The sequence below is a fragment of the Oncorhynchus mykiss genome, chromosome 29 (assembly GCF_057628025.1).
Source record: "Oncorhynchus mykiss isolate SJ-2025 chromosome 29, ASM5762802v1, whole genome shotgun sequence".
Lineage (NCBI taxonomy): Eukaryota > Metazoa > Chordata > Actinopteri > Salmoniformes > Salmonidae > Oncorhynchus > Oncorhynchus mykiss.
In genome coordinates this window covers 13,252,576-13,277,804 of record NC_143050.1, presented here as the reverse complement: position 1 = coordinate 13,277,804, position 25,229 = coordinate 13,252,576, and the positions used below count along the sequence as shown (strand labels likewise).

The window sequence follows — 25,229 nt, the reverse complement described above, 5'->3', positions numbered from 1 at the left end:
GCTGTCCCAGTCGTGTTAAGGGTTTATGAAGGGTTTATAAAGGGGTTTTAACTAGTTTATGACTTCCAGGTGGAGAACGAGTTCCGTCAGGAGTACGAGGAGCTGTCCCAACAGTGTAAGCTGTTTGCCAAGGACCTGCTGGACCAGGCCAGGAGCTCCAGAGAGCTGGAGACCATCCTCAACCACCGTGACTACCTCAGTGAGGAGCTGGACCCAAAGGACTGCCGCGACCTGGCCAAGCTCAAACTGGCCATCAAGTACCACCAGAAAGAGGTGAGAGGGAGAGGAGAGAGGGCCATGCAGAAGATGTCTGTCTGGTATAGTGAGGGTGTCCTTAGCTGAATGGATTGGCACTGTATCAGGTGAAGTGCTCACTGGGCACTATGCTGGCAGTGTTACCTATTTCAACAAGCACATCTTCCTGTATGCTTGTGATAATATCACTAGAGTGCCAATGATGAATTTCCATGCGTTGTTTCCTAGGATATTTCTTTATGCAGCAAAATGTCAGTTGCTGTCAGTGACAGTGACAAAACACTTGACTAATAATAATCTAGCACACTAGAGGAAATGAACCTGACATTTGAGAAGAGAGCAGTGACTAGAAGAGATCTGTTGTAGACAATGGAAGCTTGATGGTCGAGCACTTTAATACAAATCGTCTTGATATTGAACAGTGATAACAGGACCAATTTGAGTTGTGTCAGAAATTGTAGTCATCTCACCATCTATTTATAAAAAATATCTACAGGAATAGCATGTAGAAGTGAGTCACAGCGTTTAAGTCTAAATGAAACGAGACACAGGCAAGTCGAGAGCTTGGGTGATCAGCTGGCTTGTGTTCTCTCATTGCCAACTAAAGGGATCTATTCACAGTTTACTATACCACTGAGAATTCTGCCATTCTGTTGCTTCTTTTTGTTGGTATAAAATAAATTTGGCACGCTGTCTTTCCTTCCCTTTTGTACCCCGGGAGAGGTCTGACAAACACACCCTCACATATGTGTGGGCCAAACAAAAGCACACACTCATCCTCACTCACATACACACACGCACACACTCCTCTTGATTGGAATGCTGGCATTTGGCTGCTCCTTTGTTGTGAGCTGAATACTGTATTTCTCTCTGCAGTGTAATAAATTCTCAGTCTTCTCCAGGTCTGCGGGGCTGTTAAGAGAACCTAACCAACCACACTGGGGAAAAGGCCAGGTAGAATAATCATGCCTCGGTCAGCAAATAGGCTACAGCTCTTTCATCCTTCATCCTTAGACCACTACAGTCAGCAACACTCTCAGTTCAGTCAGCATTCGGACATCTTATGGTTGGTTAAAGTTACCTTATTCAAAACAGCAATCATTCTAGAGGTAGATGGTCAGAGATGAAGGACAGCACATTCACGTGGGAGTTGAGTGCCTGGTTGTCAGGGAGAAGTCGGGGGGCATGGGGGCGGTGGGAGGACAGCAGGGTTAAACTAGTTGAATTCAGCATGTGCATCCAATATACATACACACTTGGGAGGAGGGGGAACTACTGTTTGGGCTTGAAAGAATCAGCTGCTCTGCTGGGACTGGTTACCCAGCATGCCACAGTTAGTAAAGTCGTTCAAATCGGGTCGTTGGTCCCACATCCCTATGCATCCACAATCAAATCAAACTTTATTTGTCATATGCACCGAACACAACATTCACCTTACCGTGAAATGCTTACTTACAAGCCCTTAACCAACAGTGCAGTTCAAGAAAGAGTTAAGAAAATATTTACCTAATAAACTAAAGTCAAAAATTATAAAAAGTAACACAATAAAGTAACAATAGCGAGGCTATATACAAGGGGGTACCAGTACCGAGTCAATGTGTGGGGGTACAGGTTAGATGAGGAATTTGTACATGTAGGTAGGGAGGAAGTGACCATGCATAGATAATAAACAGCAAGTAGCAGCAGTGTTAAAACAAAGGGGGAGGGGAGGTCAATGTAAACAGTCCGGATGGCCATTTGATTAATTGTTCAACAGTCTTATGGCTTGGGGTTAGAAGCTGTTAAGGAGCCTTTTAGACCTAGACTTGGCGCTCCAGTACCGCTTGCCGTGCGGCAGAGAGAACAGTCTATAACTTGGGTGACTGGAGTCTTTGACAATGTTTTTGGCTTTCCTCTGGACTGTACGCACTACCCTCTGTAGCGCCTTACGGTCAAATGCCGAGCAGTTAGCATACCAGACGGTGATGCAACCGGTCAAGATGCTCTCGATGGTGCAGTTGTAGAACCCTTTGAGGATCTGGGGACGCATGCCAAGTCTTTTCAGTCTCCTGAGGGGGAAACATTTTGTCGTGCCGTCTTCATGACTGTCTTGGTGTGTTTGGACCATGATAGTTAGTTGGTGATGTGGACACCAAGGAACTTGAAACTCTCGACCCGCTCCACTACAGTCCCATCAATGTTAATGGGGGCCTGTTTTGTCCCGCCTTTTCCTATAGTCCATGATCAGCTCTTTTGTCTTGCTCACATTGAGGGAGAGGTTGTTGTCCTGGCACCACACAGCCAGGTCTCTGACCTCCTCCATACAGTCTCATCATTGTTGGTGATCAGGCCTACTACTGTTGTGTCGTCAGCAAACTTAATGATGGTGTTGGAGTCATGTTTGAACAGGGAGTACAGGAGGGGACTAAGCACACACCCTAGTGTTGAGGATCAGCGTATTAGACATGTTGTTGCCTACCCTTACCACCTGGGGGCGGCCCGTCAGGAAGTCCAGTATCCAGTTGCGGAGGGAGGGAGGTGATTAGTCCCAGGGTCCTTAGCTTAGTGATGAGCTTCATGGGCACTATGGTGTTGAACGCTGAGTTGTAGTCAATGAACAGCATTCTCGCATTAGGTGTTCCTTTTGTCCAGGTGGGAAAGGACAGTGTGGAGTGCGATTGAGGTTGCGTCATCTGTGGATCTTTGGAGCGGTATGTGAATTGGAGTGGGTCTAGGGTATCTGGGAGGATGCTGTTGATGTGAGCCATGACCAGCCTTTCAAAGCACTTCATGGCTACCGACATGAGTGCTACGGGGCGGTAATCATTTAGGCAGGTTATCTTCGCTTTCTTGGGCACAGGGACTATGGTGGTCTGCTTGAAACATGTAGGTATCACAGATTCGGTCAGGGAGAGGTTGAAAATGTCAGTGAAGACACTTGCCAGTTGATCTGCGAATGCTTTGAGTACAGGTCCTGGTAATCCATCTGGCCCTGTGGCTTTGTGAATGTTAACCTGTTTAAAGGTCTTGCTCACATCGGCTACCTAGAGCGCTATCACACAGTCGTCCAGAACAGCTGGTGCTCTCGTGCATGCTTCAGTGTTGCTTGCCTCGAAGCGAGCATAGAAGGCATTTTGCTCGCTGGTAGGCTCGCATCACTGGTTAACTCGCAGCTGGGTTTCCCTGTGTAGTCCGTAATAGTTTTCAAGCCCTGCCACATCTGACCAGCATCAAAGCCAGTGTAGTAGGATTCAATCTTAATCCTGTATTGACGCTTTGCTTGTTTAATGGTTCGTCTGAGGGAATAGATGGATTTCTTATAAGCGTCCTGATTAGCTTAGCTTGATGCGGATGTGGTCTGTAATCCATGGCTTCTGGTTGGGATATGTACGTACGGTCACTGTGGGGACGACGTCGCTGATGCACTTATTGATGAAGCCGATGACTGAGGTGCTATACTCCAATGCCATTTGATGAATCCCGGAACATATTCCAGTCTGTGCTAGCAAAACAGTTCTGTAGTGTAGCATCCGCATCATCTGACCACTTCCGTATTGAGCGAGTCACTGGTACTTCTTGCTTTAGTTTTTGCTTGTAAGCAGAAATCAGGAAGCTTGAATTATGGTCAGATTCACCAAATTGGTCAGATTCACCAAATCTCTGTGTGTGGAGTGAAGGTGGTCAAGAGTTTTTTTCCTCTGGTTGCACATGTGACATGCTGATAGAAATTAGGTAAAACTGATTTAAGTTTGCCTGCATTAAAGTCCCCGGCCACTAAGAGTGCTGCTTCTGGTTGAGCATTTTCTTGTTTGCTTATGGACTTATACATCTTGTTGAGTCTGGTCTTAGTGCTAGCATTGGTGTGTGGTGGTAAATAGACGGCTACGAATAATATAGATGAGAAGACTCTTCTTAGATAGTGTGGTCTACAGCTTATCATAAGGTACTCTACCTCAGGCGAGCAATACCTAGAGACATCTTTATTATTAGACATCGCACACCAGCTGTTATTGACAAATAGACACACTCCCCCGCCCCTCGTCTTACTAGACGTAGCTTCTCTGTCCTGCCGGTACATGGAAAATCCCTCCAGCTCTATATTATCTGTGTCGTCGTTCAGCCACGGCTCTATGAAACATAAGATATTGCAGTTTTTAATGTCCCGTTGATAGTATAATCTTGATTGTAGGTTATCCATTTTATTTTCCAATGATTGCACGTTGGCAGTGGGAGTTTACTCGCCTATGAATTCTCAGAAGGCAGCCCAACCTCCGCCCCCTTTTTTTCTGTTCTGTGTCAAGGTCAGAGGTCATATGTGGGACGTTAGCTCCAGGGACTAACACAGGGAAGTTAGTTTTACTGCAGGAAAGTTGCCGAGAGCCTGGGACTTTACGTAGTACACATCGCCTCTGAAGCACTACGTGGCAGAAGCATATTAAAGATATGTACGATCTCCACCCCGGCATGCTTCTATTGTATTAGATTTTAGGAAATTCTTGATGGTTGGATGTACTATCACTCTGTACAACACTGGCTCAGTCTGATACTTTTGTTTTGATTTCCCTTATGGATCTTTTTCCTGTATCTGTCACTGTCTTCCTCTCCAGTTTGTGTCCCAGCCAAACTGCCAGCAGCTCCTGGCCACCCTGTGGTACGACGGTTTCCCTGGGTGGCGCAGACACCACTGGGCGGTTAAGCTGGTCACCTGCTTTACCATCGGCCTGCTCTTCCCCATCTTCTCCCTGGTCTACCTGCTGGCCCCTAGGAGTGCCCTGGGCCTCTTCATCAAGAAGCCCTTCATCAAGTTCATCTGCCACACAGCCTCCTACCTGACTTTCCTTTTCCTCCTCCTCCTGGCCTCCCAGCACATCGTGAGAACAGACCTGCACGTCCAGGGCCCACCACCCACCGTGGTGGAGTGGATGATCCTTCCCTGGGTGCTGGGTGAGCAGAGGGATGGGGTGGGGGGCGAAAAGGTGACTTGGGAGAGCTAACTTTATCGTTAGATACCACTCTAGTAGGTTCTAACTTGTAATTGGGTGGATATTGAACAATTCAATGCTGAATTAATCTGTTTCTGATTTGGACTAGTTATACGTTTACACTGTAAAACTATTGTGACAGGTGCCATTAATTGCAGTGTGCATTGTCACATGTCTTACTGACGGACACCTGTCTGCCCTTCAGGCTTCATCTGGGCTGAGATAAAGGAGATGTGGGACGGCGGCTTCACTGAGTACGTCCATGACTGGTGGAACCTGATGGACTTTGCCATGAACTCTCTCTACTTGGCCACTATCTCACTAAAACTAGTTGCTTACTTCAAGGTACGTGTCTTTTTTTCAAGATGAGTTGATGCTATTGTGAGGGTTAAGAAATTCCTGTCTATTTATTCTTGCCAACGTACACATTCCAACATAACCGTGGCCTTCTGACATGTAGCTAACAGTACTCTCTCTGCCTCTCTCTTGTCTCCACAACAGAACAGCATCTCTCTCTCTCTCTCTCTCTTTCTCTCTCTCTTTCTCTCTTTCTCTCTCTCTCTCCTTGTCTCTCTCTCCCTCTCTCTCTTTGTCTCTCTCTCTCTCTTTGTCTCTCTCTCTCTCTTTCTCTCTCTCTTTCTCTCTTTCTCTCTCTCTCTCTCTCTCTCTCTCTCTCTCTCCTTGTCTCTCTCCCTCTCTCTCTTTGTCTCCCTCTCTCTCTTTGTCTCTCTCTCTCTCTTTGTCTCTCTCTCTCTCTCTCTCTCTCTCTCCTTGTCTCTCTCTCCCTCTCTCTCTTTGTCTCTCTCTCTCTCTTTGTCTCTCTCTCTCTCTCTCCTTGTCTCTCTCTCCCTCTCTCTCTTTGTCTCTCTCTCTCTCTTTGTCTCTCTCTCTCTCTTTGTCTCTCTCTCTCTCTCTCTCTCTCTCACTCTCTCTCTCGTCTCCACAATAGTACAGCAGCTCTCTCTCTCTCTCTCTTGTCTCCACAACAGTACAACAGCTCTCTCTCTCGTCTCCACATCAGTACCTCAGCTCTCTCTCTCTCTCTGTCTCTCTCTCTCTCGTCCCCACAACAGTACAACAGCTCTCTCTCTCGCTCTCTTGTCTCCACAACAGTACAGCAGCTCTCTCTCTCTCTCCCTCTCTCTCTCTCTCTCTCTCTCTCTCTCTCTCTCTCTCTCTCTCTCTCTCTCTCTCTCTCTCTCGTCTCCAGAACAGTACAGCAGCTCTCTCTCTCTCTCTCTCTCTTGTCTCCACAACAGTACAACAGCTCTCTCTCTCGTCTCCACAACAGAACAGCAGCTCTCTCTCTCTCCCCCCCTCTCTCTCTCTCTCTCTCTCGTCTCCACAATAGTACAACATCTCTCTCTCTCTCTCTCTCTTGTCTCCACAACAGTACAACAGTTCTCTCTCTCTTGTCTCCATAACAGTACAACAGCTCTCTCTCTCTCTCTCTCTCTCTTGTCTCCACAACAGTACAACAGCTCTCTCTCTCTTGTCTCCACAACAGTACAGCAGCTCTCTCTCTCTCTTGTCTCCACAACAGTACAGCAGCTCTCTCTCTCTCTCTCTCTTGTCTCCACAACAGTACAGCAGCTCTCTCTCTCTCTTGTCTCCACAATAGTACAACAGCTCTCTCTCTCTCTCTCTCTCTCTTGTCTCCACAACAGTACAACAGCTCTCTCTCTCTCTCTCTCTCTCTCTCTCTCTCTCTCTCATCCCCACAACAGTATAACAGCTCTCTCTCTCTCTCTCTTGTCTCCATAACAGTAACACAACTCTCTCTCTCTCTCTCGTCTCCACAACAGTACAACAGCTCTCTCTCTCTCATCTCCACAACAGTACAACAGCTCTCTCTCTCTTGTCTCCACAACTGTACCGCAGCTCTCTCTCTCTCTCGTCCCCACAACAGTACAACAGTCCTCTCTCTCTCTCTCTTGTCTCCAGAACAGTACAGCAGCTCTCTCTCTCTCTCTCTCTCTCTCTCACTCTCTTGTCTCCATAACAGTACAACAGCTCTCTCTCTCTTGTCCCCACAACAGTACAACAGCTCTCTATCTCTCTCTCTCTCTTGTCTCCACAACAGTACAACAGCTCTCGGCCGCGGGAGGAGTGGGAGATGTGGCACCCAACGCTGATAGCCGAGGCCCTGTTTGCTATCGCCAACATCTTCAGCTCCCTGCGCCTCATCTCCCTGTTCACAGCCAACTCCCACCTGGGACCTCTGCAGATCTCCCTGGGACGCATGTTGCTGGACATCCTCAAGTTCCTCTTCATCTACTGCCTGGTGCTGCTGGCCTTCGCCAACGGGCTCAACCAGCTGTACTTCTACTACGAGACCAAGGCCTCGGACGAGCCCAACAACTGCAAGGGGATCCGCTGTGAGAAGCAGAACAACGCCTTCTCTACGTGAGTCATCTCATCTGAGACCCTTTGTCCTGGGGAAATGAGAACGGAGAAAGGCAGATACTGTGTAATGACAAAAGGAGGGGTTTGGATAAACAGAAAGAAGGGTGTATAGAGAGATGGATGGGACCAGTACATTCTGAGACAAGGAAGGGAGGGAAGAAGTAGAAGGCAGGGTAAAGTAAGGAGGGTAGAGGGAGGAGGGTTGAGAGAGGAAATTGAGAGAGGAGGAGGAGAATACGAAGAGATGTAAATAGACAGAAGTGTTTGGGAAGAGGAGCAGGAGGAGGGTGGCAGGTACAAAACAGGGTATTATACTCCAATACCTATTACAATAGAAAAGCCCTTTTCATTTGTCCCGATGTTTCACAGAGAAACTAACAGTATACACATAATCCTCTCCCTCTCCCGTAATGAATCAAATATACTGCAGTGTACTAAATCTCATTTTCTTCCTGCAGCCCCTGAGTCATTCTGGAGAATGAGCCGTTTGTGTCTCTCGCCTCCATCTGTTTTGGGAGGTTTTAGAGGTTCATTGAGTTACTGTAATGCAAAATATCAGTTTAGGATTCAAAGGCTTCTGCTGTCTGGCTTTCTAATCCTTGCTCTTGGTTGGCAACGCTGCATTTGCAGCTTACAGGACTATGGTAATCGTTTCTGGCTCATCAAAGTCCAAATAAAGGGTTTTGTAGAAAAACACAAAACTCAAAGAAAGTCTGTCTCTGTATGGTGTTCTTCCCCAGGCTGTTTGAGACGCTGCAGTCCCTGTTCTGGTCCATATTCGGCCTGCTCAACCTGTACGTGACCAACGTGAAGGCACGCCATGAGTTTACAGAGTTTGTGGGAGCCACCATGTTCGGTACCTACAACGTTATCTCCCTGGTGGTGCTGCTCAACATGCTCATCGCCATGATGAATAATTCCTATCAGCTCATCGCTGTGAGTCAGAGAGACACACACACACACACACACACACACACACACACACACACACACACACACACACAGATGTCTGCTAGCTCCTTTATTATGGGAACTCACATCCCACTGGTTACACTCTGGTTGAATCATTATGGGAACTCACATCCCACTGGTTACACTCTGGTTGAATCATTATGGGAACTCACATCCCACTGGTTACACTCTGGTTGAATCATTATGGGAACTCACATCCCACAGGTTACACTCTGGTTGAATCATTATGGGAACTCACATCCCACTGGTTACACTCTGGTTGAATCATTATGGGAACTCACATCCCACTGGTTACACTCTGGTTGAATCATTATGGGAACTCACATCCCACTGGTTACACTCTGGTTGAATCATTATGGGAACTCACATCCTACTGGTTACACTCTGGTTGAATCATTATGGGAACTCACATCCTACTGGTTACACTCTGGTTGAATCATTATGGGAACTCACATCCTACTGGTTACACTCTGGTTGAATCATTATGGGAACTCACATCCCACTGGTTACACTCTGGTTGAATCATTATGGGAACTCACATCCTACTGGTTACACTCTGGTTGAATCATTATGGGAACTCACATCCTACTGGTTACACTCTGGTTGAATCATTATGGGAACTCACATCCCACTGGTTACACTCTGGTTGAATCATTATGGGAACTCACATCCCACTGGTTACACTCTGGTTGAATCAGCGTTGTTTACACGGCATCTTAATGAAATTATGTTGAACCAATGTGGAATAGACATTGAATTGACGTCCTCGCCCAGTGGGGTGGCCATCTTTTTTTTGTGGAGTTCTTGCTGGTGCTTATGGGTAAAGACTTTGGTATGCAAAAAACCCCCAATAATGATCAGTGCTTCTGCTGCATGCTGAGCGTGTCTTGCAGTTGATCTCCAAGAAGTTATGCAAAGCGTCTCTCACTCTCTGCAGGAATAAGTACCAGATGAGTAATTGTCATAAAATATATTGTAGATCATGAAGGTTTTATTGAAGGTGAGTTTTCACCTCAGAGAGTCTGTATTTTTCTGGTGCTGCATCACACAGAGACATTTCCTCCATGTAACCTTTCTGCCAGAGCTTTATGTAAGATGAGGATAGAGGCCTTCCGCCCATGTATCACCCCCCTTGGGAGCTGTGGGAAAAAACCTAAGTACACCACGCACGCACGCACGCACGCACGCACACACCACACACACCACACACACACACACCGCACGCACGCACGCACGCACGCGCGCACACACACACACACCACGCATGCACGCACGCACGCACGCACGCACACACCACACACACCACACACACACACACACACACACACACACACACCGCACGCACGCACGCACGCACGCACGCGCGCACACACACACACACACGCACGCACGCATGCACGCACGCACGCACGCACCACACCACACACACACCGCACGCACGCACGCACGCACACACACACACACCACGCACACCGCACGCACGCACGCACGCACGCACACACACACACACACACACCACGCACGCACGCACGCACACACACACACAAACACAGACACTTTGATCAACCAACCAAACCCTCACCCCTCCACTCAGACAACAGCTCATTGCCTGAGGCACATCTATGGAAGGGGAGACAGGATGTAAGTACAGGATGAGGAAACAAGTATTTTAGCCCTGCTGTTAAGTGGGTAGTCATCACTCTGTGATAATAACGGTGACTGAATAGGATTTAAGAGTTTCAATTCTACTAGTGAATCCTCAGCCTCCTTTAATATCTAAATGCCCTTGTACAGGACCATGCGGACATTGAATGGAAGTTTGCCCGTACCAAGCTGTGGATGAGTTATTTCGACGAGGGAGGAACTCTCCCTCCGCCCTTCAACATCGTCCCCAGCCCCAAGTCAGTGTGGTACCTGTGTGTGTGGACGTACAACCGCCTGTGTGGAGGGGACCAGCCCAGCCCTGACGACCTGAGGAAACACGAGAACTTAAAGGAGTTCACGGTAAAACATGTACAAACCTGTCAACATAGTAGACACGTTCACCACATTTCACCAGGCAGTCTCCTTTGGCTGTGTCATGTCAGAGAAGGATGTTCATGTTCACTCTCTTTCATGTGATCGGTTTAGTACTCATCAATGTCCTGTTCTTCTATTTCCATATAACATCCAAACAGGATCCTTGCCTGTAAATGTCATGGAGAGCTTTAGAATAGCGTTGGGGCTGGCAGTGTTTGGCCCAGCTGGGATGTTACTGACTAAGGGCTGTATATCCTGGTTGTCCAGCTTCCAGCTGAAGTGAGCAGGCACATGTTGCCAAGCAACCCTGCCTCATGCTCCCAATTCCCTGGACGTTTCCCATTCAGCTGAACTTCTCTCCTCTGCTAGCAGCAATTGCCTGTTCTACTGTTCTCATAGTCTACTGTTCTACTGCTCTACTCCACAATCCTGCTAAAACACAGGCACATTGCCTTCAACCAATCAAACACAACAGACACAAACTCAGCCACGCTCAAGGTCCTTAATGATATCATAACCGCCATCGATAAGAGACATTACTGTGCAGCTGTATTCATCGACCTGGCCAAGGCTTTCGACTCTGTCAATCACCACATTCTTATTGGCAGACTCAACAGCCTTGGTTTCTCAAATGATTGCCTCGCCTGGTTCAACAGCTACTTCTCTGATAGAGCTCAGTGTGTCAAATTGGAGGGCCTGTTGTCCGGACCTCTGGCAGTCTCTATGGGGGTGCCACAGGGTTCAATTCTCGGGCCGACTCTCTTCCCTGTAAACATCAATGATGTCGCTCTTGCTGCTGGTGATTCTCTGATCCACCTCTATGCAGACGACACCATTCTGTATACTTCTGGCACTTCTTTGGACAATGTGTTAACTAACCTCCAGACGAGCTTCAATGCCATACAACTCTCCTTCCGTGGCCTCCAACTGCTCTTAAACACAAATAAAACTAAATGCATGCTATTCAACCGATCATTGCCCGCACCTGCCCCCCCATCCAGCATCACTACTCTGGACGGCTCTGACTTAGAATACGTGGATAACTACAAATACCTAGGTTTCTGGATAGACTGTAAACTCTCCTTCCAGACTCACATTAATAAGCATCTCCAATCCAAAATTAAATCTATAATCGGCTTCCTATTTCGCAACAAAGCTTCCTTCACTCATGCTGCCAAACATACCCTCGTAAAACTGACCATCCTACGTGATGTCATCTATAAAATAGCCTCCAACACACACTACTCACCACTAGGTAAAGCCCCGCCTTATCTCAGCTCACTGGTCACCATAGCAGCACCCACTCATAGCACGCGCTCCAGCAGGTATATCTCACTGGTCACCCCCAAAGCTAATTCCTCCTTTGGTCGGCTTTCCTTCCAGTTCTCTGCTGCCACTGACTGGAACGAACTGCAAAAATCACTGAAGCTGGAGATTCCCATCTCCCTCACTAGCTTTAAGAACCAGCTGTCAGGGCAGCTCACACATCACTGCACCTGTTCATAGCCCATCTGTATACAGCCCATCTATCTACCTCATTCCCATACTGTATTTATTTATTTTGCTCTTTTTGCACCACAGTATCTCTACTTGCACATCCATCTTTTGCACATCTACCATTCCAGTGTTTAATTGCCATATTGTAATTACTTTGCCACCATGGCCTATTTATTGCCTTAACTCTCTTATTTGACCTCATTTGCACTCACTGTATATAGACTTTGTTTTCTTTTTTTCTACTGTATTATTGACTATGCTTTTTTCATTCCATGTGTAACTCTGTGTTGTTGTATGTGTCGGAACTGCTATGCTTTATCTTGGCCAGGTTGCAGTTGCAAATGACAACTTGTTCTCAACTAGCCTACCTGGTTAAATAAAGGTGAAAAAGTTAATAAAAAAAAGACACATGTATAGGGATATAAGATAATAAGGCATATGCACCCTTTAGATCAGCAGTATGGTTGAAGAGGAGAAAATATAGCGGAAGAAAAGACAGAAATTATCCTTGTATGGGTGCATCTAACAGGACAGAGGAGGATAAGCCATGAAATACATGTAAAACTGTGGTGGTCATTTAATTCATTTACTGCTAATGGCTCATGTCTTTTTCATTGCTCTAAAATATATACATTGTGCAATTTGAGCCCACTCCATATTAATGCAAACCTTTCCTACAGCTGATTATGAAGGCAATGCACAGAGCATTTGGAAAGTATTCATACCCTTGGACTTTTTCCACATTTTGTTACGTTACAGGCTTATTCTAAAATGGATGAAATTAGTTTTTAGTTTTAGTTCAGGTGCATTCTGTTTCCATTGATCAACCTTGAGATGTTTCTACAACTTGATTGGAGTCCACCTGTGGTAAATTCAATTGATTGGACATGATTTAGAAAGGCACACACCTGTCTATATAAGGTCCCACAGTTGACAGTGCATGTCAGAGCAAAAACCAAGCCATGAGGTCGAAGAGCTTTGAGACAGGATTGTGTCGAGGCACAGATCTGGGGAAGGGTATCAAAAAAATGTCTGCAGCATTGAAGTTCCCCAAGAACACAGTGGCCTCCATCATTCTTAAATAGAAGAAGTTTGGAACCACCAAGACTCTTCCTAGAGCTGGCCCGCCCGGCCAAACTGAGCAATCGGGGGAGAAGGGCCTTGGTCAGGGAGGTGACCAAGAACCCAATGGTCACTCTGACAGAGCTCCAGAGTTCCTCTGCGGTGATGGGAGAACCTTCCAGAAGGACAACCATGTCTGTAGCACTCCACCAATCAGGCCTTTATGGAAGCCACTCCTCAGTATAAGGCACATGTATCAAGGCACAAGGCGAGACCCACATGCAGACCCAGAAGGGAGATGGTTGGAGTCTTACAATGTTTAACAATCCAAAGGGGTTGGCAAGAGAATGGTCGTGGACAGGCAAAAGGTCAAAACCAGATCAGAGTCCAGGAGGTACAGAGTGGCAGACAGGCTCCTGGTCAAGGCAGGCAGAATAGTCAGGCAGGCGGGTAGAGAGTCCAGAAACAGGCAAGGGTGGAAACCGGTAGGACTAGAAAAAGGAGAATAGCCAAAGGAGTATTGGAAAAACACACGGGTTGACTTGACTAACCAAACAAGACGAACTGGCACAGAGAGACAGGAAACACAGGGTTAAATACACTGGCACAGAGAGACAGGAAACACAGGGTTAAATACACTGGCACAGAGAGACAGGAAACACAGGGTTAAATACACTGGCACAGAGAGACAGGAAACACAGGGGTAAATACACTGGCACAGAGAGACAGGAAACACAGGGTTAAATACACTGGGGAAAATAAGCGACACTTGGAGGGGGTGGAGACAATCACAAGGACAGGTGAAACAGATCAGGGCGTGACAACATGACAGCACGCTTGTAGTTTGCCAAAAGGCACCTAAAAGACTCTCAGACCATGAGGAACAAGATTCTCTGGTCTGATGAGACCAAGATTGAACTCTTTGGCCTGAATGCCAAGTGTCACGTCTGGAGGAAACCTGGCACCCTCCCTACAGTGAAGCATGGTGGTGGCCGCATCATGCTGTTGGGATTTTTTTCAGCGGCAGGGACTGGGAGACTAGTCAGGATCGAGGGAAAGATGAACGGCGCAAAGTACAGAGAGATCCTTGACGAAACCTGCTCCAGAGTGGTCAGGACCTCAGACTGGGGCAAAGGATCACCTTCCAACAGGACAACATCCCTAAGCACACAGCCAAGACAACGCAGGAGTGGCTTTGAGACAAGTCTCTGAATGTCCTTGAGTGGCCCTGCCAGAGCCCGGACTTGAATCCGATCGAACATCTCTGGAGAGACCTGAAAATAGCTGTGCAGCGACGCTCCCCATCCAACCTGACAGAGCTTGAGAGGATCTGCAGAGAAGAATGGGAGAAACCCCCCAAATACAAATGTGCCAAGCTTGTAGCGTCATACCAAAGAGGACTCAAAGCTGTAATCACTGTCAAATGTGCTTCAACAAAGTAAAGGGTCTGAATACTTATGTAAATGTGATATTTGTTTTTTATTTTAAATACATTTGCAGTAATGTCTAAAAACCTGTTTTTGCTTCGTCGTTATGGGTTATTGTGTGTCGATTGATGAGGGAAAACACTAATAATCCATTTTAGAATAAGCCTGTAATGTAACAAAATGTGGAAAAAGTCAAGGGGTCTGAATACTTTCCTAATGCTCTGTATGTATAGAAATTCCTTAGGTCTTTAAGCACGGTTCAGAACATGTTTATTTAAGTCACTCTCCCAGTACAACTGTAACATGCAGAGAGACCTGTACAGTGATACTGATATATCTGTGCTGTTGATAGAAATTCTGCATAACAACAATTCATCAAGTCATTCGATTCTTCTGCTTTTCATGTGGTTCTAGGAGCGTCATGCTGACAACCTGATTCAGAACCAGCACTATCAGGTAACCGTCTGCTATCATAACAACCACGGACAAGAGCTTTTACACCTGCATTGCTTGCTGTTTGGGGTTTTAGGCTGGGTTTCTGTACAGCACTTTGAGATATCAGCTGATGTAAGAAGGGCTACATAAATACATTTGATTTGATTTGTTTACACATCTCTCACAAACACCTCTTATTGAGCCAGATCCCTGACATTAATATACTGTACCAAACATTTGTGCTGCACATGTTTATTAGAATATGTTACACTGTTGACCATGTAGCAGAGTGGGAGACATTATATATTACACTGTTGACCGTGCAGCAGGGTAGGACAGAATATATTATCCCCCCTGCACTTGTCAGTCTGTCCTCGCCTCAGTAATTGCAATTAGCCCCACCTTTGGCGTCCCTCCTCTCCTTCCCTTCCCCCAGCCGGGGCCTTGTGCTGCTGGGGCTCCCCCACTGACTTCTAATACCAAGCAGACTAAACCAGACTTAAATGCTTTGACTGGAGGCTGCGCTGTCCAATGAACCTACTTCATCAAGGAATACAGCTGCCGCTCCAAATGAATGAGATTGGGCAATAAGGCAGAGCCTGTCAGAGAAAGGGGTGCTCTGAGGCAATGTGTTGAGTTGAGTGTTATGCGTGTTTCTTACCCTTCCATAGTGTAGATTGTTAGATTAAATATACAAGCACCTCCACAAATATCCTCCTCCACAAAAAAATGTAATGGATTTGTTTATTCGCAAAATAATCCACCTGTAAAATAAAGAGTCCGGCTTGATTGGTAATTTGTCTCCTGAACATGCAAATGAATGCAAAGTTATGCCCGTCCAGATTTTCACCTCAAGCTAATAACAATGTCTGAATATGCCTAAACAGTGTTTCCTTGTTAAACCCAGAATGCAAATGTATGCATGTAAGGAAGGAAGAGCTCCTTTACCCACATCTCAGATCATTTCCTCCTTAGGGAGGTACAAGTCTAGAAAAATAGCTTACAAGATGCTAATTTGTTAAATATGCCCATAACTTCATCATTCATTACATAATGTAGTAGAGTATGTAATGGTCTATTTATTTATATTTAACTAGGCAAGTCAGAACAAATTCTTATTTTCAATGTCGGCCTAGGAACAGTGGGTTAACTGGTCCATGAACAGTGGGTTAACTGGTCTAGGAACAGTGGGTTAACTGGTCTAGGAACAGTGGGTTAACTGGTCTAGGAACAGTGGGTTAACTGGTCTAGGAACAGTGGGTTAACTGGTCCATGAACAGTGGGTTAACTGGTCTAGGAACAGTGGGTTAACTGGTCTAGGAACAGTGGGTTAACTGGTCTAGGAACAGTGGGTTAACTGGTCTAGGAACAGTGGGTTAACTGGTCTAGGAACAGTGGGTTAACTGGTCTAGGAACAGTGGGTTAACTGGCCTAGGAACAGTGGATTAACTACCTGTTCAGGGGCAGAATGACAGATTTGTACCTTGTCAGCTCGGGGGTTTGAACTTTGAACGGTTACTAGTCCAACGCTCTAACCACTAGGCTACCCTGCCACCCCTATGTGCAGGAGGTGATCAGGAACCTGGTAAAGAGGCATGTAGCAGCCATGATCCGCAGTGCTAAGACAGACGAGGGACTGACTGAGGAGAATTTTAAGGTAGGTTTCTCAGAAGTTTCCTATTTAAACATTCATCCACAAAATGTGCCTTTATACCATAGTCATAGAACAATATCTAACTGTCCCTCATTGTGGATCTCTATATCCTCTCTATCCCCCTCTTAACTGTTCTGTCCATCCTCTCTATCCCCGTCTTAACTGTTCTGTCCATCCTCTCTATCCCCCTCTTAACTGTTCTGTCCATCCTCTCTATCCCCGTCTTAACTGTTCTGTCCATCCTCTCTATCCCCCTCTTAACTGCTCTGTCCATCCTCTTAACTGGTCTGTCCATCCTCTATATCCCCCTCTTAACTGGTCTGTCCATCCTCTCTATCCCCCTCTTAACTGTTCTGTCCATCCTCTCTATCCCCCTCTTAACTGATCTGTCCATCCTCTTAACTGGTCTGTCCATCCTCTCTATCCCCGTCTTAACTGTTCTGTCCATCCTCTTAACTGATCTGTCCATCCTCTTAACTGATCTGTCCATCCTCTTAACTGATCTGTCCATCCTCTTAACTGATCTGTCCATCCTCTTAACTGATCTGTCCATCCTCTTAACTGTTCTGTCCATCCTCTTAACTGATCTGTCCATCCTCTTAACTGATCTGTCCATCCTCTTAACTGATCTGTACATCCTCTTAACTGTTCTGTCCATCCTCTTAACTGTTCTGTCTATCCTCTTAACTGTTCTGTCCATCCTCTTAACTGATCTGTCCATCCTCTTAACTGATCTGTCCATCCTCTTAACTGTTCTGTCCATCCTCTCTATCCCCGTCTTAACTGTTCTGTCCATCCTCTTAACTGATCTGTCCATCCTCTCTATCCCCGTCTTAACTGATCTGTCCATCCTCTTAACTGTTCTGTCCATCCTCTTAACTGATCTGTCCATCCTCTCTATCCCCGTCTTAACTGTTCTGTCCATCCTCTCTATCCCCCTCTTAACTGGTCTGTCCATCCTCTATATCCCCTCTTAACTGTTCTGTCCATCCTCTATATCCCCCTCTTAACTGATCTGTCCATCCTCTTAACTGATCTGTCCATCCTCTTAACTGTTCTGTCCATCCTCTTAACTGTTCTGTCCATCCTCTCTATCCCCGTCTTAACTGTTCTGTCCATCCTCTCTATCCCCCTCTTAACTGTTCTGTCCATCCTCTCTATCCCCCTCTTAACTGATCTGTCCATCCTCTTAACTGATCTGTCCATCCTCTTAACTGATCTGTCCATCCTCTTAACTGTTCTGTCCATCCTCTTAACTGTTCTGTCCATCCTCTCTATCCCCGTCTTAACTGTTCTGTCCATCCTCTCTATCCCCCTCTTAACTGTTCTGTCCATCCTCTCTATCCCCCTCTTAACTGATATGTCCATCCTCTTAACTGATCTGTCCATCCTCTTAACTGTTCTGTCCATCCTCTTAACTGATCTGTCCATCCTCTCTATCCCCGTCTTAACTGTTCTGTCCATCCTCTTAACTGATCTGTCCATCCTCTTAACTGATCTGTCCATCCTCTCTATCCCCGTCTTAACTGTTCTGTCCATCCTCTTAACTGATCTGTCCATCCTCTTAACTGATCTGTCCATCCTCTTAACTGATCTGTCCATCCTCTTAACTGATCTGTCCATCCTCTTAACTGTTCTGTCCATCCTCTTAACTGATCTGTCCATCCTCTTAACTGTTCTGTCCATCCTCTAAACTGTTCTGTCTATCCTCTTAACTGTTCTGTCCATCCTCTTAACTGATCTGTCCATCCTCTTAACTGATCTGTCCATCCTCTTAACTGATCTGTCCATCCTCTTAACTGTTCTGTCCATCCTCTCTATCCCCGTCTTAACTGTTCTGTCCATCCTCTTAACTGATCTGTCCATCCTCTCTATCCCCGTCTTAACTGATCTGTCCATCCTCTTAACTGTTCTGTCCATCCTCTTAACTGATCTGTCCATCCTCTCTATCCCCGTCTTAACTGTTCTGTCCATCCTCTTAACTGATCTGTCCATCCTCTTAACTGTTCTGTCCATCCTCTTAACTGATCTGTCCATCCTCTCTATCCCCGTCTTAACTGTTCTGTCCATCCTCTATATCCCCCTCTTAACTGATCTGTCCATCCTCTTAACTGGTCTGTCCATCCTCTCTATCCCCCTCTTAACTGTTCTGTCCATCCTCTCTATCCCCCTCTTAACTGTTCTGTCCATCCTCTTAACTGATCTGTCCATCCTCTCTATCCCCCTCTTAACTGTTCTGTCCATCCTCTTAACTGGTCTGTCCATCCTCTCTATCCCCCTCTTAACTGGTCTGTCCATCCTCTCTATCCCCCTCTTAACTGTTCTGTCCATCATCTCTATCCCCCTCTTAAATGGTCTGTCCATCCTCTCTATCCCCCTCTTAACTGTTCTGTCCATCATCTCTATCCCCCTCTTAAATGGTCTGTCCATCCTCTCTATCCCCCTCTTAACTGGTCTGTCCATCCTCTCTATCCCCCTCTTAACTGTTCTGTCCATCCTCTCTATCCCCCTCTTAACTGTTCTGTCCATCCTCTCTATCCCCCTCTTAACTGTTCTGTCCATCCTCTCTATCCCCCTCTTAACTGTTCTGTCCATCCTCTCTATCTCCCTCTTAACTGATCTGTCCATCCTCTATATCCCCCTCTTAACTGTTGTCCATCCTCTATATCCCCCTCTTAACTGTTCTGTCCATCCTCTATCCCCCTCTTAACTTTTCTGTCCATCCTCTCTATCCCCCTCTTAACTGATCTGTCCATCCTCTTAACTGGTCTGTCCATCCTCTCTATCCCCCTCTTAACTGGTCTGTCCATCCTCTCTATCCCCCTCTTAACTGATCTGTAGGAGCTGAAGCAGGACATCTCCAGTTTCCGCTATGAGGTGTTGGATCTGCTGGGGAACAGGAAGCCCCCGCGGAGAACCTATTCATCCAGCAGTGAGGCCACTCAGCAGGACGAGGCCAACAATGAGGGGGAGGGAGGGGCCGGACAGGGTCAGTCCAGGGACCAAGGGGCCAAGGGGGTGTCCTTCAGCATGTCAACCGCTGAGAGGAAGAGCAAGGACTCTGGATTCAGTGTCTCTGCCCTCTTTAAGTCCATGTCAGGGGTGGAGGGGCCAGTGGACAACAAACCAAAGTGCAACGGGCTGCGGTTCTCCTCCTCCTCCCCTTCATTTGCTGTGTTCAGCCGCACTGGTGGCCAGCTGCAGCGCTTCTCCAAGTCCAAGAGAGACTCCATCAGGCGGCTGGGTCTGCTCTTCTCCCGCATGAACGGACACGTCCCAGAGCACAGGGCCCCTCCTCCCTGCATGCACCAGCCCACCTACAGCATCTCAGATGGCCTACTTCATCAGCCCACAACCTGGCCGGACGTCCATATCGCCCCCGATCCCCAGGTTACATACAGCCAGTTCCACCTGGACCGGCTGGGGGTGAACCTGAAAGAGCTACCCCAGGCCCCTACCCAGGCCCAGGCCCCTACCCAGGCCCAAGCCCCTACCCAGGCCCCACCCCAGCAGGCTAACGGGAGTGACAGCCTGCTCCTACGGCCCCCGAGCCTCTCCCTGCCGCCCCCAGGCCCCTCTCTGCCGACCCCGGGTCACTCCCTACCGCCCACGGGCCTCTCCCTGCCACCCCTGCACTGTGCTTCTGGCATCAGGGCCTCCAGCATCAGGGCCTCCAGCTCCCAGGCTGTCCTCCTGGGCTCTAGTGAGGACATGTATGAGTCCTGGATAGGACCTTGTGATGAGCTGGACTCTTCAGAGTGGTGGGCTGAGCAGGACTCCATCACCACACAGCTTTAGAGTCACCCGCCACCCCCAGAATAATGTAGGACAGCAAACTACAATATGTTCAGGTCACACTGCTGAGGACAGAGAAAAAAAGTGTCTGACACAAGTATTCAAAACCCAGGACTAATTTTCTCAAAGATATCATAGGAAGATTCTAAACATATAATGAAAAAAAAAAATAACGTTATTTCTTGCAATATAACTACGTTTGCATACTGCCACCTACCTGTGATGCTTAGATCTTTGTTTGCGGATTGTAAGTTCACTATCCTCTCTCAACACGTGTTCTCATACAGTTTCGGCCCAGTTAATTCTATTTTACCTATCAAATTATCACTGAGATAAGGGGGTCATGTACACAGGTCAGCTATTACCATTGTCCAAACTTCTACTCTCTTACAAATATGTTTAATCTCTTGTTGCAAGTATTTCTATTGTCTTTTAGCAGACTGTTTTGCCAGGTAGTGTGCCACATACAAATGCCAGATGTCCTCTATACAGTAGTGTGTTCCTTTTGGTACATCATAACCTAAACATGGATGGTTAATATCATGGTGGAATATGTTTATTTCAGGTTCAATATTCTAGTTGTTTTTGGACAATTAACTAAGAATTACTGTCCTCTGTTTTTCCATGAAAGGTCTCTTTTTCTATAGTTTCTTGGAAATAAGCCACTACCCATTTTTGGTTATTGAGACAGGAAATGCATGATATTAGTAGGGGTAGGTTTATTTATCCATAGTTTTAATGTGTTTATTTATAGTCTCATTTACTTTGGACAAGATGGTTATGAATTATAATACTCAAGATCAATTTGGCAGAGGACCCCTACGCAAACAATGTTTCATAGTTGTTGAAAACAAGCTTGTATACAAATACACATTTTTATTTGATAATTAGATTAAGTGTTATCTATTCAAATATATTAAACCATATTTGACTGATTCTTCAGAGAACTAGGATTCCAAGACTGAACTGTCCAAAATGTTGAAATAGCTATACTCTGGGCTATTAGTGACAACTCAATGCATTCGCTAGTTGCAGTATTCAGGACTCACCTTAGATAATGTACCATCCCATCAATTCAAAATGAACAGTTTAGTAATTGCATTTGATCTTTTGACCAATTCGATCAGCTATTTTGCCCATAATTGGGAAAGATCAGAATTTGGCTGCCTGTGTAAACACAGCCAAGCTCAGTGAACAAAACTGCCTGAGTACCAGTGAGCTAGCACTCTCCATGGTGCTGATTATGACAGGAAGGGTAGCAGCAACATCGGTCTTGTGTGCTGTCCAGGGTCCTGGCCCTCAGATACCATCATCGAACCAAATGACTTCTCTAAAGCAGGGCTCTCCAACCCTGTTTATGGTAAATGTTCCCTCCAGTCCTAATCAAGTGCACCTGATTCTAATAAGAAGCTGGTAGATAAGCTTAATCAGGTTAGTTAAAAGATTCTTGAAAGTTGGGGACAATCCTTGTCCGGCAGGGAAACTTTATTTTATAGGTGAATTTGATAAAGGAAAACATTTTTTGTAATTTGTAAAAATATTTTTAGTATTGTTAATTTCCCTGTCAGGCTCTGTGCCAGGAAATGCCGCAGTCCTGTAGGATCAAAATGTCTAACTCCCCACAAAAGTGTTGAAAATTTTGTTTCTTGCAATAGCCCTCTGATTAAGGAATATTTTTCTCAAAACTGTGACTCCTAAAAAACTCAAAATGAATCAGAAATGATCAGGGTTAGCTATACCATCTCCTGATTACAGGTATTGCTACAAGACAAGGTAACCCATACAAATTAAATGGAAGTATGGAGGTAGTTGCCATTTATAAAAGTGTTATTCAATTCTATGAGCTATAGTGGTAAAGGCTAAATTCAATATTTTATCAAATAGGTTTATGATCCATGGTATGACCATCTTAAAACAATTACATATGTTAGCTTAGTAGAAGCCTCAAAGGATGAGACGAGCCAACTTTCAAAACAAGTCCTTTTTGGCTAGCCACAGCAGTAAACTAGCAAGCTAGGCAGCTGTTCAGCGTTGTAGTACATTCACTAATTTGTTTGTAAACAATTAAGCTAGTTAGCTACCACGTCATGTTCTTGTCAACCAGTCAGAGGAGCTAGCAAGTAACAAGATATGTCAAAAGTCTAAAAAACACTTCAGGGCAAATAAATCAGATTTGACCGTCGCATGCCCAGGAATCAGATTTATGACTTCAAACCACCTATGCTGAAATGTGGCTTGAAATGTCTGATTCCATGTGGCTTTTGACTGTTCAGACTTCAGGAAAAACAGATTAAAATCTGATATGCCCCCCCCAAAAAATGTGGCTTTAGACAACTCAGTCTATGGTTCAAATATGTTCATTTTAATTAGGTTTTAGAATCATAAAGCAACTTAGGAGAAACTATATTGCTACTGTGTATACCACTTGAATAAAAGTAGAAAATATGCAATTTGTCAAATCTGTAAAACAAACTCCGTCAGAGTGCTAAAAGATCTAATAGAACGTTTGTTTTTAATTGGGGATTTAAATTAATAATTTTCCATATTTTACAAATGTTTTTTTTTTCTTCTATTGATCTTGGAGGCAAAAATATGTCTGTTTTGAGTAGCTGTTGTCAACTCAGTCAGTAACTTCGGTCACTAATGGCTAACTCCCTTAAGATACATTTGTCAATACTTGAATCACTGTTCTGCAACATGCTTAAACTATTAAAATATGTGTTGTGCTACACCTAATACCATTTTCTTGATAAATATTGTTTTAGGTTCTGAATCTAGAAAAACATGCTGAAATGCTAAATTAGCCCTGACACAGTGAGTGCTATAAAAGCAAACACAAAGTTAAGATTAGATATTTGAATAATTTAAAGGTTTAAATTAAACAATCATGGCCTTAACACTTGTTGGACAATACGTAAAAATGAAATTCCTCTTGTATCCGAGTTTACATCATAGAACTTGCAGCTCAGCAAGCCCAAATATCTTAATGACTGATAAATATGACTATAATCTTTAATAAACTCAGCAAAAAAAGACCCTGTCTTTCAAAGAATTTGTAAAAATCCAAATGACTTCATATCATAAATGGTTTAAACACGGTTTCCCATGCTTGTTCAATGAACCATAAACAATGAACCTGTGGAACGCTCGTTAAGACACTAACAGCTTACAGACAGTAGGCAATTAAGGTCACAGTTATGAAAGCTTAGAACAACTAGAGGCCCTTCTATTGACTGAAAAACACCAAAAGAAAGATACCCAGAGTCCCTGTTCATCTGCGTGAACATGCCTTAGGTGTGAAGGAAGCATGAGGACTGCAGATGTGGCCAGAGCAATAAATTGCAATGTCCGTACTGTGAGACGCCTAAGACAGCGCTACAGGACGGACAGGCTGAGAGAGTCTGGACTGAGGGCTTGTAGTAAGGCAGGTCCTCACCAGACATCACCGGCAACAACGTTGCCTATGGGCACAACCCCACCGTCGCCGAACCAGACAGGACTGGCAAAAAGTGCTCTTCACTGACGAGTCGTGGTTTTGTCTCACCAGTCTCGGTGGTTGGATTCGAGTTTATCGTCAAAAGAATGAGTGTTACACCGAGGGCTGTACTCTGGAGCGGGATCGATTTGGAGGTGGAGGGTCCATCATGGTCTGGGGCGGTGTGTCACAGCATCATCAGACTGAGCTTGTTGTCATTGCTGGCTATCAATGCTGTGCATTACAGGGAAGACATCCTCATGTGGTACCCTTCCTGCTGACTCATCCTGACATGACCCTCCAGCATGACAATGCCACCAGCCATACTGCCTGTTCTGTTCGTGATATCCTGCAAGACAGGAATGTCATTGTTCTGCCATGACCAGCAAAGAGCCCGGATCTCAATCCCATTGAGCACGTCTGTGACCTGTTAGTGGGTGAGGGCATTCCCCCCAGAAATGTCTGTGAACTTTCAGGTGCCTAGGTGGAAGAGTGGGGTAACATCTCACAGCAAGAAATTGCAAATCTGATGTAGTTCATGAGGTACTTAATGCAGCTGGTGGCCACACCAGATACTGACTGTTACTTTTGACCCTCCCCCAGTTAGTCACATCTGTGGAACTTGTTCTGTTTGTCTCAGTTGTTGAATCTTATGTTCATACAAATATTTACACATTTATTTTCAGCAAACTTAAGTTGACAGTGAGGTCATTTTTTTATTGCTGAGTTTGATAATTTAGTGTATCAATATTAAAGCTTAAGATATTTGGAAGGTAAATTATCTTGAAATAAGGTTAAATTTAGGCTAAAACAAGCAAAATTATCTGCCAAATGTAGATAATTTAGCTTGGAAAGAAAACAAAAAAAGTGCATTTAAATCACTCAAGTTTAAAATCTTTGCAGTGTGATACTATGGTTTATGAAACTATACACTTAGTGTACAACATTGAGAACACCAGTCTGTCATGGAAAGAGCAGACCAAGTGAAAGCTATGATTTCTTGATGTCACTTGATAAATCCACTTCAAATCATTGTAGATGAAGGGGAGAGATTACAGAAGCATTTTTTTCAGCCTTGAGACATGGATTGTGTGTGTCATTCAGAGGGTGAATGGGCAAGACAAAATATTTGCGCTTTTGAACAGGGTATGGTAGGTGCCAGGCTTGGTTTGTCAAGAAGTGCAACGCTGCTGGGGTTTTCCACGCGCAACAGTTTCCTGTGTGTATCAAGAATGGCCCACCACCCAAAGGACATCCAGACGACTTGACAC

General features: G+C 45.4%; 1 protein-coding gene across 1 annotated transcript in view; it reads left to right on the top strand.

Annotated features, from left to right (window-relative positions):
* The window catches only part of LOC110510170 (short transient receptor potential channel 5), a 39,797-nt gene extending 16,578 nt beyond the window's left edge, over positions 1 to 23,219 (top strand). The window contains exons 4-12 of the mRNA XM_036968037.2: positions 70 to 273; positions 4,842 to 5,178; positions 5,422 to 5,561; positions 7,300 to 7,622; positions 8,363 to 8,558; positions 10,389 to 10,598; positions 15,014 to 15,055; positions 16,602 to 16,691; positions 19,530 to 23,219. Of these exons, the coding sequence (XP_036823932.1) occupies positions 70 to 273; positions 4,842 to 5,178; positions 5,422 to 5,561; positions 7,300 to 7,622; positions 8,363 to 8,558; positions 10,389 to 10,598; positions 15,014 to 15,055; positions 16,602 to 16,691; positions 19,530 to 20,486 (2,499 nt within the window). The 3' untranslated portion in view covers positions 20,487 to 23,219. The remainder of the gene's footprint in view (positions 1 to 69; positions 274 to 4,841; positions 5,179 to 5,421; positions 5,562 to 7,299; positions 7,623 to 8,362; positions 8,559 to 10,388; positions 10,599 to 15,013; positions 15,056 to 16,601; positions 16,692 to 19,529) is intronic.
* Positions 23,220 to 25,229: the final 2,010 nt, after the last annotated feature.